Raw genomic sequence first — 13,397 nt, 5'->3', positions numbered from 1 at the left:
CAAAGAACAGCCACAATCTATTGAAAGGGGGAGTAAAAGTGAGGGATTGTATCACCAACACCTGTCTCCATTTTTATTATGCTTCTTTCAAAATAGTTTCATTTGAGTAGGTTGTTCATTGAAACAAATTTCCTTACCCATTTTGAAACAAGATGGCCCATCCAGGGACGAATTTTGGATCCCTCGTGAAAAGCATCAGTGAAAATAATAAGAAGAAACCTAGAACAGCACCCTCTGCGAACCTGCAAATCCAATGGAAAAGAACAATAACCTTTCACACCTCCAAATGTTCCAGAGCTCTTTGTAAAACTAAATATTTGATGAACGAATCTCAGAGGACTTAATTTTCAAACAAGTCCACTTGGAATGTAGAAAATGTGGTGATGTAGGAAAGTAAGCAGATCACAAGTAACAAGGGGAGAAGAACCAAGTAACCTGTTTGCTGATTATGCTGGTCTTAGAGATTAATAGTAGCACAAGCATTGTCAAAAACAGCCCTGCAATTTCTTTCTGGTATGGTACTGGTTTTGACCTCTTCGTCAGAGAAAGTGCAGGGCTTTAATTTAAGACCTTATCCAAAACATAGAACATGAGAGCAGAGTACAGGCCTATCGGCCCACAATGTTGTGCTGACCTATATAAACCTACACAACAAACTCACTAAACCTTCCCTACCTTGCATCCATAACCCTCTATTATTCTTGCATCCATATGCCTTCTAGCCTCCACCATCAGCCCTGGCAATGCATTCCTGGCACCTACTACTCTTTGTGTAAAGAAAAATGTACCCTCCACTCACCTTGCACAGATATCTTCTGGCGTTTGCTACTCTCACCCTGTTTATGCCTCACTTAATCTTGTGGTCCGCTATTCAATGACTTCTCATCTGCCTTTGCTCCAAAGGAAAAAAAAAACCTCAACTCTGTTAACCTTGCCTCATAGGACATGCTCTCCAATCCAGGCAACATTCTAATAGATCCCCTCTCCAAAGCTTTCACATCCTTCCTGCAATGAGCCAAACTGAACATAATATTAACAAGTCCGATCTAGCAGATTTCTCATGATTGCATTCCAGCACCACCACATTTGGCCGGTTGCCTGGATTTGGTGATCATTAATCCAATGAGTACATGAGAAGATAAAATAAGAAACACATTACCCAGTTTAAATTAGACACCTTTGATCAAATACAATTTCTTCTGTGGAGGCCCTTTGTCTCCATATCTTGTGACACTATATGATTGCTTGGGTCATGGGGAGAGGCGGAGGAGCAGGTTGTGTAAGGGGGTGGAGGATAGGATGGATAGAGACTCATTGATTTTAATGCAATTTATTTCTCTGCAAACGATCTTGTTGATAATTTTCCTGTGGATCAGTGAATTCTGCAATAAATTAATAGGATTCAAAGAAAATTACCCATTGCTTGACTTTTGCCTACCAGTGATTTGATGCTAACAGTTTTAGTTATATCTTTAGCCATAAAGTTTTACAGCCACTTACTCTATAATGATTAAATGCCAGATTCAAAGTCGGTTTAACTGACTAACTCAGCATGTAGAATGGCTGCCTCAAATAGTTATAGGGTGAAATTTTGCTAGTGTTGGTGCCTAGTTCCTAATGTGGGATTGAGCTGAAATAATCTTTTCCCAGCGCTGCTGGAAATCTAAATTAAAAAAAAGACAATGTGGGGGTAAAAAAAACCCCAGCGGAGAGGCAGCCTCTGTGGAAAGTTGAACAGTCGAATCTTCAGCAGAAACCGCAGACCTGAAACGTCGATGGTTCCTCTCTTTGCTCTCGCTCTGCATCTGCAGCTTCTTTCTTGATTTTCGTTTGCGGAAGGAAATGTGCGGTGCAGTGAGATGACCTTTGGGGTCACGGGTCCTTGCCCCTCCCCCTTCTACAAATCCCACATTTTTCTTGAATGGTGGGGGAGAAAACGGAGAACTCGGGGGAAATCCATGCAGACGTGGGGAGAACGGGCAAACTCCTGACAGAGAGTGCCAAATTCGAAGCCGGCGCTGTAATAGTATTGTGCTGACCGTTAAGCTAACCATGCTGCCCAAACTCTATATTTTCTAGTTCTGATTCTTTCTGCGAAAACCAGTAGGGATTCACCTTTGCATAGGTTAAATGTACATGAAAAGTAATGATTACACATTCATTCTCACTCCAAAGCTTAGCTCCATCAAAGTATCCAGTTAAGTTTTGGAATAAAGTTTACATTTCACTCTTTTGTATACATATCTTTTCTGGAGTATAGGTTTTTACACTAGCTTCTGCCTGGCCTGCCCACAGGAAGAAGAATCTCAGGGTTGTATGTATTCTGACAATCAATCTAAGCTTTGTATTTTGAACTTTGTTAAGGAGTGTGCTTTTCTGAGAGATTGTTAACTGCCATCCTGTTAATACTGCGTTTCAGGGAAAGAGCATGAAAACTGAAGGACACGATAGACCTTCTTCTGTGCCCTCTAATTCTTTGAGGACATGGTGTTGTGGAACCATTCACAGGGCCAAGGCACCCTCCAAATTTCCTGCATAATCAATTGACACACTGGTTGTGGATTCAATATGAACTTAGATGTGACTTTTGGAATGAGATCTATAGATTTAACAGTTCAGACATTGATATGATTAGATTTTAGACCTGAGAGTCAAAAATAATTAATTCTGCGTCCACATCCAACACATTATCCTCCGGAATTTCTGCCATCTACAACGTGATCCCACCATCAGACACATTTTTCCCTCTCCCCTCTTCTTTGCCTTCTGTAGGGACCGCTTCCTTCGTGACTCCCTCGTCCACTCATCCCTTCCTACCAATCTCCCCCTTGGCATCTTCCCCTGCGATCACAGAAAGTGCCACACCAGGGACCCACACCTCCTCCCTCACCACCATTCAGGGCCCAAAACAGTCCTTTCAAGTGAAGCAACACTTCACATGTATCTGCTGGAGTTATCTACTGCATCTAGTGCTCCCCCTGTGGCCTGCTCTACATCCGAGAGACTGGACATAGACGGAGATCACTTCGCTGAGCGCCTTCGCTCTGTCAACATCAGTGATAGGGACCTCCCAGTGGCCACCCATTTCAATTCGGTGCTCCAGTCCCATGCTGACATGTTTGTCTATGGCCTCATGTACTGTTCCACCAATCTACCTATAAATTGGAGGAACAACACTTCATTTTCCATCTGGGCACTCTCCAACCAGATAGCATTAACATCGACTTCTCCAGTTTCTGCTAGCCTATTCTCCATTCTACCTCCCTTCCCTTTGCCTTTGTCTTCTTTGTTCCAGCTCTCTACCCCCTTCCCTTTCTATTCATAGAGATATTCCCCCCCCCCCACCTGTTTGCTGGTGTGCTCTCCCTCCCTTATCCATCTATTGCCTCCTGCCGTTTGGATGGTGCTCCTCCCCCCACCATTTTCTTCAGGCAGCTGCCTAATTTTGTCCATACCTTGATGAAGGGCTCAAGCCTGAAACATTTGTTAAATATCTTTATCTTTGCTCTATAAAGTGCACTGTTTGACCTGCTGAGTTTCTCCAGTGTTGTGTTTTATCTGCAATACTGAAGATTATCTGGTTTGGCAATTTCAATTACTGATAGTAAATTATCACCCACTGCAGGCAGGATCTGCTTTCTCTTAAACTCATATTCTGAATTCTGCATGGATTTCTTGGAACTGGAGGAGAAATCAATGATACATCCCCGGTAGCCAACACAACATAAAACACATCAGGATGGCAGGTCCAACCATGCTTACGTGAATGGCCCCAGTTTTCTGTATTCACTTTTCAGTACACTCTTCACTCTGGCTTGAGAAGCAGCAGCGTTTCCATTCTTGCCCCGTGATCTAAAAGGAAAGGGAAGGAAAGAAGTTGAAGAAACTCAAGAATATTCACCACCACACGTCAAGTCATCTGATTCCACAAGTATAATCCGACGAAACAGTGTTCACAAATCCTTGGTGCAAAACCCGTAAACAAACAATACACATACACAAGTATTCATCTATTCAAATAAAGAGATAAATATTGTTTCATGAATATGAGAGTCTTGGGTGGTTAATGTGAGCCGTTCCTTTGGTTGTTCAGCATTCTCACTGCCCGTATCTAGCAGAGTTTTAAAAATTTTTTAAAATTTTTCACACTGTGAACCATATCAATCAAAATACATACAAACATTTCCCTCTTAAGTATACACAGTGGCATTTTCTCCCCTTTTTCTCCTACCTTCCCCTCCCCGTATCTAGCAGAGTTTCAGGAACAGATTCAACACAGGATGCCAGTGAATTTACTTTCTGAAATCATAGTCCCAGTTAGGTTATAAAGATTGTATATTTTATACTGAGAATTCTCTACTCCTTTTTTCATTTTTAAAAAAAAATTGAATCTAATTTAATTTTAATTTAGACATACAACACTGTAACAAGCCATTTTGGACCACGAGTCCTTGCTGCCCATTTTACACCCCCTTAACCTACACTCCCGGAAGGTTTCGAACAGTGGGAGGAAACCGAAGCCCCCCTCCGGGGAAAACCCATCCAAACATAGGGAGAACATACAAACTCCTCCCAGATAGTGTGGGATTCAGATTGCTGGCACTGTAACGGTGTTGTGCTAACCTCTGTGCCAATCATACTGCCTTAATCTTTGTAGCAACGAACAATCTGCTGAAGGAACTCAGCGGCAGTTTGGCGAGTACATTCATAGATCCTGAAAGTTAGCAGGAGAGGGCAGTGAGGGTAAACAGCCAGGCAGGATGCGTTCTTTTATTAGCTGAGGCATAGAGTACAAGTGTAGGGAGGTTTTACAGGATCTGTATACAACATTGGGTAGATCACAATATGAACTACCATGTTCACTGGTCTGATGGATCTGTTGGGAGGACGAGCCAGCAAGGTTCATGAGTTTATCAGACAGCATCCCTGGAGATAAATGGACATTCTTGAAAAAGAACGGGAATTGGTGAGGTAAGAAAGTTCATGGGTGACAACAGAGGTACGTTTTTTGCACAAAGGATGGTGGGCACTTGGAATGCATGGCCGGGGTGGTGGGTGGAGGCTAGTACAATAGGGACATTTAAAAGACTCTTAAGAAAGGCATATAGATGTAATAAAAATAGAGGGTTATGAGTGTGGGATGGGGAAGGTTTAGATTCTTGAGTTGGTTTAGATCAGTCAGCACAACATCATGGGCTGAAGGGTCTGCACTGTGCCATACTGATCCCACACCAAAGTGTTTACTGTCCATTTCTCTTCATCGATGCTGCCTGCCCTGCTGAGTCCCTGCAGATACTCATTTTTGCTCAAAATTCCAGCATCTGCAGTTTAAGTGTTTTTTTTTCATCAATTTGTTGCTGGAAATGGAAAACTTTAGATTTGAGGGAAGGCTGATCAGAAGGAAGACCAAGTTGAGGCAGTAAAATTACGTGGGATCTGGAGAGAACAAACCCCTTGGCTAAGGGGTGAAAAACCATGGGATATGGACTCAAAGTGGAAGGATTAGAAGGGAGAGGAGCAAATGTATTTTAATCCAGAGGGTGATTTGTGTCTGACATTCACTGCTTAGAGGACGAGGCTAAAACACTCATCACATTTAACAATTACTTAGATGTGCACTTCAAGAACTTCACCTGTAGGCCGTTGATTTAGAGCAGGATGACATGATTAGACTCAGGAAATCATTTCTGAAAGCACCGATGTGATAGGCTGAATGGCTTCCTTTTGTGAAGTATGTTTTCCTCAATACATTTCATGCATATGTAAAGAGTCATTGTATGGATGACTGTGATCAGCGATGCAATAGGTTTACATTTTAGTACGTACTTTTTATTCCACGTTGTCTAAGTGTTATCAATTTATCATTTAAGTAGTTATCAATAGTCATAATTTAAATGGCAACAGATTATTATTTAAATGGAAAGAGACTGCAGCATGTGGCCATGCAGAAGGATTTGGGTGGGCTTATGCTTGGATTGCAAAACGTTGCTTTGCAGGTGCAGCAGGCTATCAAGAAGGCAAATGGAATGTTGGCCTTCATTGCCAGAGGGATTGCATTTAGGAGCAGGAAGGTTATGTTGCAACTGTACAAGTTACTGGAGAGGTTGCATCTGGAGTACTACGTGCAGTTCTGGTCTCCTTACTTGAGGAAGGTTGTAGTAGCTATGAAGGCAGTACAGAGGGGGTTCACCAGGTTGATCCCAGAGGTGGGGTTGGGGGGTGGGGGGGGGGTGGTTGGCCTATGAGGAGAGATTGAGTCGTCTGGGACTGTACTTGCTGGAATTTAGAAGAATGGGAGGGGATCTTATGGAAACATATAAACTATGAAAGGCATTGATAAGATAGAGGTAGGGAAGTTGTTTTCATTGGTAGGGGAGACTAAAACTAGGGAACATAGCCTCAAGATTCAGGGTTGTAGATTTAGGATGGATGAACTGCTTTTCTCAGAGGGTGGTGAATCTATGGAATTCGATGCCCATTGAAGCAGTGGAGGCGACCTCAGTAAATATATTTAAGACAAGGTTGGATAGATTTTTACATAGGGGAATTAAGGGATGTGTGGGAAAGGCAGGTAGGTGGAGATGAGCCCATCGTCAGATCACATTGAATAGCGGAGCAGGCTCGATAGGTCAATGTTTTGTATTGGGACTGAAGTTGGAAGGGGAACCATCATTTATATTATGGAGGAAGAGGCTTCACCCTACCCACATTCTCATTTTTCTCTCTAAACTTCCCCTCCCCTCTGCCCCACCTGAGGTCTCCTCCACTACCTGTCTCTCCACATCTCTCACCTTCTGTCCAGTAACACTTCTTTTCCCCCTCTCCTATCCCCTTTTCCCCCTCTCCTTTCCCCTTTTTTATACTTGATATCTCCCCATTTCACTTTAATCCTGGGTGATAACGGGTCCCGTCCCAAAATGTTAACTGTGCTGCCTCACCCAATGGGGCCTTCAAGCTGCTCTTTGTTCACTCGTCATCATCCATGGTGGGAGAGGCATAGTTAACCCAATACTATTATAGCACCAGTGACCCTGGTTTGAATCCGACGCTGTCTATAATGGGTTTGTATATTCTCCCCATGTCTGCATGGGCTTCCTTCCAGTTCTCCAGTTTTCTCCCACATTCCAAAAACATTGATGTTAGTAGGTTACAAAGTATATAGATGGAGTAAATTCAAGCAGGCTTTTTCCAATGAGACAAGAACTAGAGGATATGGATTAAGGGTGAAAGGTGAAATGTTTAAAGGGAACATTAGGGGGAACTTCTTCACACAGAGAGTGATAAGAGTGTGGAACAAGCTGCCAGTTGAAGTGGTGAATGCGTCTCAATTTTAATATTTAAGAAAAATGTGGACAGGTATATGGATGGGAGGGGCATGGTCCTGGTTCAGGTCATTGGGACAAGGCTGAATAATAGTTCGACACAGACCAGATGGGCTGGAGGACCTAGTTCTGTGCTGTAGTGTTCTGTGGTCACATGGGTGTAATTGGGTAGAGTGGGCTTTTGGGCCCATTACTTCTCTAAATAATTTTTCAAAAATTAACATAAAAATGATTAAATTATTATTATTGTGATTGACAGGGAAAGGAGGGGTGTTATAGAATTTTTTAAAATCTTTATATAGACCAAGAAATTTAAGTTAAATACTAAGTGAGCTGTATCCCATCTGTGACTCCCAACTGTGTCATCACTTCCATTGATTTCAACAGACCTGAATATTAAGCAGTACATTTGCTAGATATCAAAGTCAGTAAATTATATGCTAAGCTTCTAACTGATGTCCCCTTTTATCTCAACCACAAACAGACATTTAGGACTGAGTCAAACAAATTGAGAATTGATGATATAAATTCCATTGGGTGATGGGTGACAAATAGAACCAGATGAACCAGCCAAGGCTTCTGCTTCCACTCACATTTCACCCGACATTCCAGAGATAAGGTTTGTAGATGGGGGAGGTGTGGGGGGGGGAATGGACTCACCAAATCTGGCACCAAAGGCACACAAGGAAGATTTCAACTCATTATTATTGCTATTTCATTTGTTCTCTCAATACCTGATGTTGAAGCCTCCATGGAGAAAAGTGATCCATAGCCAACCGAAAATCAGGAAGAGGTATGCCAGAGGGCAGGAGAACATAAACCAAGAGGAAAAGTTCACCATGTCACAGCCAGGGAAATAACTGAAACAAAACAAGAGAAGCCCTCTGACTGTGGAGAAACATGTGAAATCACATCACATCATTTGTAACATTTCAAGATCAATTTCCTTACCAAAAGAACCACGAGGAAACAGATAGGAAAGATAGGAACCCTTCTCCAACCCCTGTTTCCAAAAGGGTGTTGTGTCCTTTTATGAGTGTGAATTTAGGCAGGAAAGAGACATGTTAATCTTGACCCCACCTCTCCTGTATGCTTTGCTGTACAATTACTGACAGCAGAAATTCCATTTTGCCTCATTGTCCCAATGTGACCATCTGTCTTGCAATGTCATTAATTCAACCATCAAAGCAGCCATCACGTGTTTCCATTTATTCCCATATTCCCTTGCAACATCTAGTCTGTGCTTCGAGTTGAAATATTGACCATTCTTTTCCTCTCATGGATGCTCCTCGACCTGTTGAGTTCCTCCAGCAGATTGTGTTTAGCTTCAGTTTGCAGCATCTGGAGTCTCCTTTGTATCTCTGGAACATCTTCTCCTGAGGTTGATGGTCTGCTGTCTTCTGTCCCATTGGTTTTAATGAATGGATGCTGATTGGAGCAACCAATAGACTATGCTTAGATATCTTGGGACACATTCTCTGTCTGTTATCTTCAATTTCTTTGCTCTTATCTCTCTGTCACAGTCACAGTCACAAACAAAAGATAAATGAAACAAAGGTGTCCATTCAGAAAATGTAAAAAGTTTTTTCCATAATAGAAAATACTTGAATCTATGTGATCTCAGCCTCCCTTTACACAGCTAATAGAAGAAATTCAAAGATGAGTTACTGGTCAAAAGCATCAATAACTCCTAAAGGGTGTGCCAGATTGCTAACGATTTATTTCTCATTTCAACTTCAGAATCAGAATTTATTGTCATGAACATGGACACAAAATTTGTTGTTTTGCAGCAACATCATGTTGATATAAAATTGCATTTTTAAAATAAGTAAATTAGTGCCAAAATTAGATTGTCCGTTCAGAGATCTGATGGCAGAAGGGAAGAAGCTGTCCTTGTGCTGCTGGATGCTCGTCTTTAGGCTCCTGTACCTCCTTCCTGATGGCAGCAGTGTGGAGAGGGCATGGCCTGGGTGGTGGGGTTCCTTGAGGATAGCGGCTGCTTTCTTAAGACCCCGCCTCTTGTATCTATCCTCGACGGAGTGGTGCTTGTGATGGTGCTGGCCAAGTTCACAACTCACTGTAGTTTTTACTTGTTCTGATTCAGAGATGAATTACTGGTCAAGAGCCTCAATATCTCCTAAAGGGTGCGCCAGATTGCTAACGATTTATTTCTCATTTCAACTTCATGATAAGGTGAGATGACCGTGCTTGATATCAAGTCGGTTGTGACCACATATGGTAGCAAGATGCATTGGCAAGTTCATTGAGGGGAAAATATCATAATGATTGGAGTCACACCTTGCATCAAGGAATATATTTGAAGTTTTTTTAAAGATACAGCAGGGTCGAAGACCCTTCAGGCCTACTCATGCCACCCAATTACATCCAATTAACCTACCAAGCCCGTATGTTTTGGAGGGTGTGAGGAAACCGGTGCACCCGGGAAAAACCCGCACAGGTCACAGAGAGGCACGGTTTGAGTAGGGGTCAGTGCAACACTGTTACAGTGCCAGCGACTGGTGTTCGAATCTGGCATTGACAGTAAGGAGTTTGTATGATCTCCCTGTTTCTGCTGGTTTCCTTCCGTCCGATAATCTGGTTCCCCCCCCCCCCCCACCACCCTTCAAAAAAAAAATCATACGGGGTTTGTAGGTCGATTGGGTGTAATTGGGCAGGACAGGCTGGTGGGATGAAAGGGCCTGTTACCGTGCTGAATGTTTGAATGATAAAATTTAACCTCCTTGCAGATAGCGCCAGATTCGAACCAGGGTTGCTGGCGCTGTCATAGCGTTATGATAACCGCCACGCTAACCCTGCCAATAAGTTGGAGGCAATAAGTTGCTGTTCAAGCATGGCGATACCTCTGCAGGAGATCACCAGGCCAATGTCCTCACTTCAAGAGTCTTTAGCTATTTCATTAATCACCGTCCTTTCATCATAAAGATCAGAAATAGGGATTTACAATTCCTCAGTAGGTGAAGCAACCAAGTCAGAAGCAAGGCCTAAGAAACAATCTGACAAGGGCAGAGAACTTGCAAGGGGCACTTATGTCACAAAGATTCTAGCCAACGATCACTTCGAAAGAGAGAATCTAACTGCTTGACTTTCAATGGTATTGCCATGGACAATCCTACACCATGACTGAGGATCATTATTGATCAGAAACCATGACAACAAGAGCAGATGGGTATGTCGTGGGGGAGTGACACATCTCCTGACACTCCACTTGCAAGGCACAAGTCAGGAATGTGATGGAATACTCTCCAATGGTCTGACTGAGCACAGTTCCAACATCATGCAGGAGTTTGTGGCCCTAGGGGAGATATACTATTCTTAAATTGCCCATAAGCATGCCTTAACATCGAAGTTTCAAGTGGAAAATGGAAGTTCCAGGTGCAGGAGACAATAATTGATGTTGGCTAACAGGAAGCAGAGACTAGGCCTAACATGTTTTTATCTTGTTAGGAAAATGCAAAGAGTGGTGTACCACAGGTAAAAGCAATGTTGGAGAAACTCAGCAGATCTAACTGTACTTTATATAGCAAAGATAAAGCTACATAACCAACGTTTCGGGCTTGAGTCCTTCATCAAGATATGAGAAAAATGTAGGCAGGCACCTGAACAAAATGGTTGGGGGAGGGGCAGGGGGGAGAAGAACAGGCCCTCAGACAGGAGGTCTGTGGATAAGGGAGGGAGGGCACACCAGGAAGCAGGGGGATGAGGGATGGCTCTGTGAATGGAGAGGGAAGGGGGTGGAGAGCTGGAGGAAAGAAGTCAAAGGGAAAGGGAACAAGGAGGGAGAGCGGGGAGTGGGCTAGCAGAAACCAGAGAAGTCAATGTTAATGCATCCAGTTGGAGAGTGCTCAGACAGTAAATTAAATGTTGCTCTTCCAGTTTACAGGTGGTCTTGGTGGGACGGTACACGAGGCCATGTGAGTGTTTTACCTTAGTGTACTACAGGAATCTGTGCTAGTCTCAACTTTTTACAAATTACATGTGATCTGCATGAAAGTGCCAAAGCTGTGGTTTCCAATGACTGATTTCAAAAAGGATAGGGAGGGAAATAAGTTGATATCAGGAGGGAAATAAGTTGATATCAGGAGGATGCAATGGAAGGAGGACAAGTCAAGTGAGTGGGCAAATGAAGGGAATTGTAGGAAGATGGTGAATTGTCCATTTTGGGAAGAACAAGGGTAGCATGTTGTCTATATGGTAAGAAATGCAGAGGGGCTGAGCATATGATTGACAAAAGGCAAATATGCAGGTTCAACAAGTAATTAGAAAAGCTAACACTAAGTAATCATTTATTGTTGGGGGAATTGAATACAAAAGTAGAGAGGTCAAAGTTTATTTATGTAGCGCATTACCAAGACCACATCTGGAGAACTGTGTATTGTGCAAACCTTCATATTGAAGGAAGGATGTCAATGCATGGAAAATGGTTCAGTCTGATACTTGGAATGCAGATTGTTTTATGAAAGATCTAGAGTTTGGAAGAGTAATATGTGACTTGATTGAATGATATAACATTCTGAGACCTTGGTAGGATATTGTAGAGAGAATATTTAATCATGTAGAAGAATCTAAGACTAGAGCTTACTGTTTAAAAATAGGAGTGCACCTATTTAAGTCAGAGATTGGGGTGATATTATTTCCACTTAGAGAGTTTGGAGCCCTCTTTCTCAAAGGGCGGTGGAAGCAGAGTCATTGATTAGTTTTAAGGTGGGGGTGGATAGATACTTGATAACCAAGAGGGTGAAAGATTGCTGAGGGTAAACAGGAATGTTGAGATTATATTCAAGTCAGCTGCAGTCTCACTGAATGCAGAATGAGCTCAAGGGGCCAAACAGCCTACCCTTGCTCTTAATTTTCATGCTCGCTTACTCGTCCATAAATAAGAACTTGTGTGTGTACAATTTCTATTGAGCAGGAGTAGGCACTTTTGGGCATTGTAAATAACATATTATGGGTAAATTAAGAAGATGAGAGTGAAAGAATAAGATGATATAGTGGTAAAGTTACCATAGGATGGGGAGTAGAGTTGTGGGCAATATTTTCTTTCTTTGGCTTGGCTTCGCGGACGAAGATTTATGGAGGGGGTAAAAAGTCCACGTCAGCTGCAGGCTCGTTTGTGGCTGACCAGTCCGATGCGGGACAGGCAGACACGATTGCAGCGGTTGCAAGGGAAAATTGGTTGGTTGGGGTTGGGTGTTGGGTTTTTCCTCCTTTGCCTTTTGTCAGTGAGGTGGGCTCTGCGGTCTTCTTCAAAGGAGGCTGCTGCCCGCCCAACTGTGAGGCGCCAAGATGCACGGTTTGAGGCGTTATCAGCCCACTGGCGGTGGTCAATGTGGCAGGCACCAAGAGATTTCTTTAGGCAGTCCTTGTACCTTTTCTTTGGTGCACCTCTGTCACGGTGGCCAGTGGAGAGCTCGCCATATAACACGATCTTGGGAAGGCGATGGTCCTCCATTCTGGAGACGTATAAACTGGGCTAAATGACCTATATCTTGCAGCAAAAGATGCCTTGTTCAGATGTTGTGTGACCTGCTGAGTTTCTTCAGCACTACAATTACAGAGTCGGCAGACTTTCCTTTATTCACCTTTACCACTCTTTCAAGACTCAAGCCGTTAGGCACTTTTACACAGCCACTGAAGAGCAGAAGAAATTTTCTGCTCCAGTGACAGTGTCAAAATGTCGTGATGGAATTTATTATGTAAATTCCATCCCGTAAATTTTCCTCTGGGACCCCTACACATTTCTATGGAGTGGCTGCAGTGTAAAATTACTGCAGTCACTCCGTAAGAAACAGGCCTAATGAACACAACTTTTCCCCTCCGACAAACTCCGCAACACAGGAAGGCTGTGTAAAAGGGCCCTAAAAGGGCCCCTGTGTAAACAATCACATCAGGACACACCGGAAGTAAGTATCCTAACTTTTTTCAGAATAATTCCAAAGTTTCTGTGTGAAAATGCCAGTTGACAAGTTGCAACTGATTTGTTTTTAGTACCTAGAACAGGACAGAACAGCAACAATCTCTTTGGCCCATGATGTCTGCGCTGAACAGAATGCACAA

The 13,397-nt window shown here is 42.9% G+C and overlaps 1 protein-coding gene across 4 annotated transcripts in view; it reads right to left on the bottom strand.

Annotated features, from left to right (window-relative positions):
* Positions 1 to 13,397, bottom strand: part of slc13a3 (solute carrier family 13 member 3) — a 67,757-nt gene that overhangs the window by 37,449 nt on the left and 16,911 nt on the right. For all 4 annotated transcript variants that reach the window (XM_069888171.1, XM_069888170.1, XM_069888169.1 and 1 more), the window contains 3 exons: positions 8,057 to 8,182; positions 3,763 to 3,852; positions 138 to 242 (listed from right to left, as the gene is read on the bottom strand). In XM_069888171.1, the coding sequence (XP_069744272.1) occupies positions 138 to 242; positions 3,763 to 3,852; positions 8,057 to 8,182 (321 nt within the window). The remainder of the gene's footprint in view (positions 1 to 137; positions 243 to 3,762; positions 3,853 to 8,056; positions 8,183 to 13,397) is intronic.

Source organism: Narcine bancroftii, chromosome 6 (genome assembly GCF_036971445.1).
Source record: "Narcine bancroftii isolate sNarBan1 chromosome 6, sNarBan1.hap1, whole genome shotgun sequence".
Classification (NCBI taxonomy): Eukaryota; Metazoa; Chordata; class Chondrichthyes; order Torpediniformes; family Narcinidae; genus Narcine; species Narcine bancroftii.
Note: the sequence above shows the minus strand (reverse complement) of the source record. Positions and strands in the feature narration are given on the sequence as shown.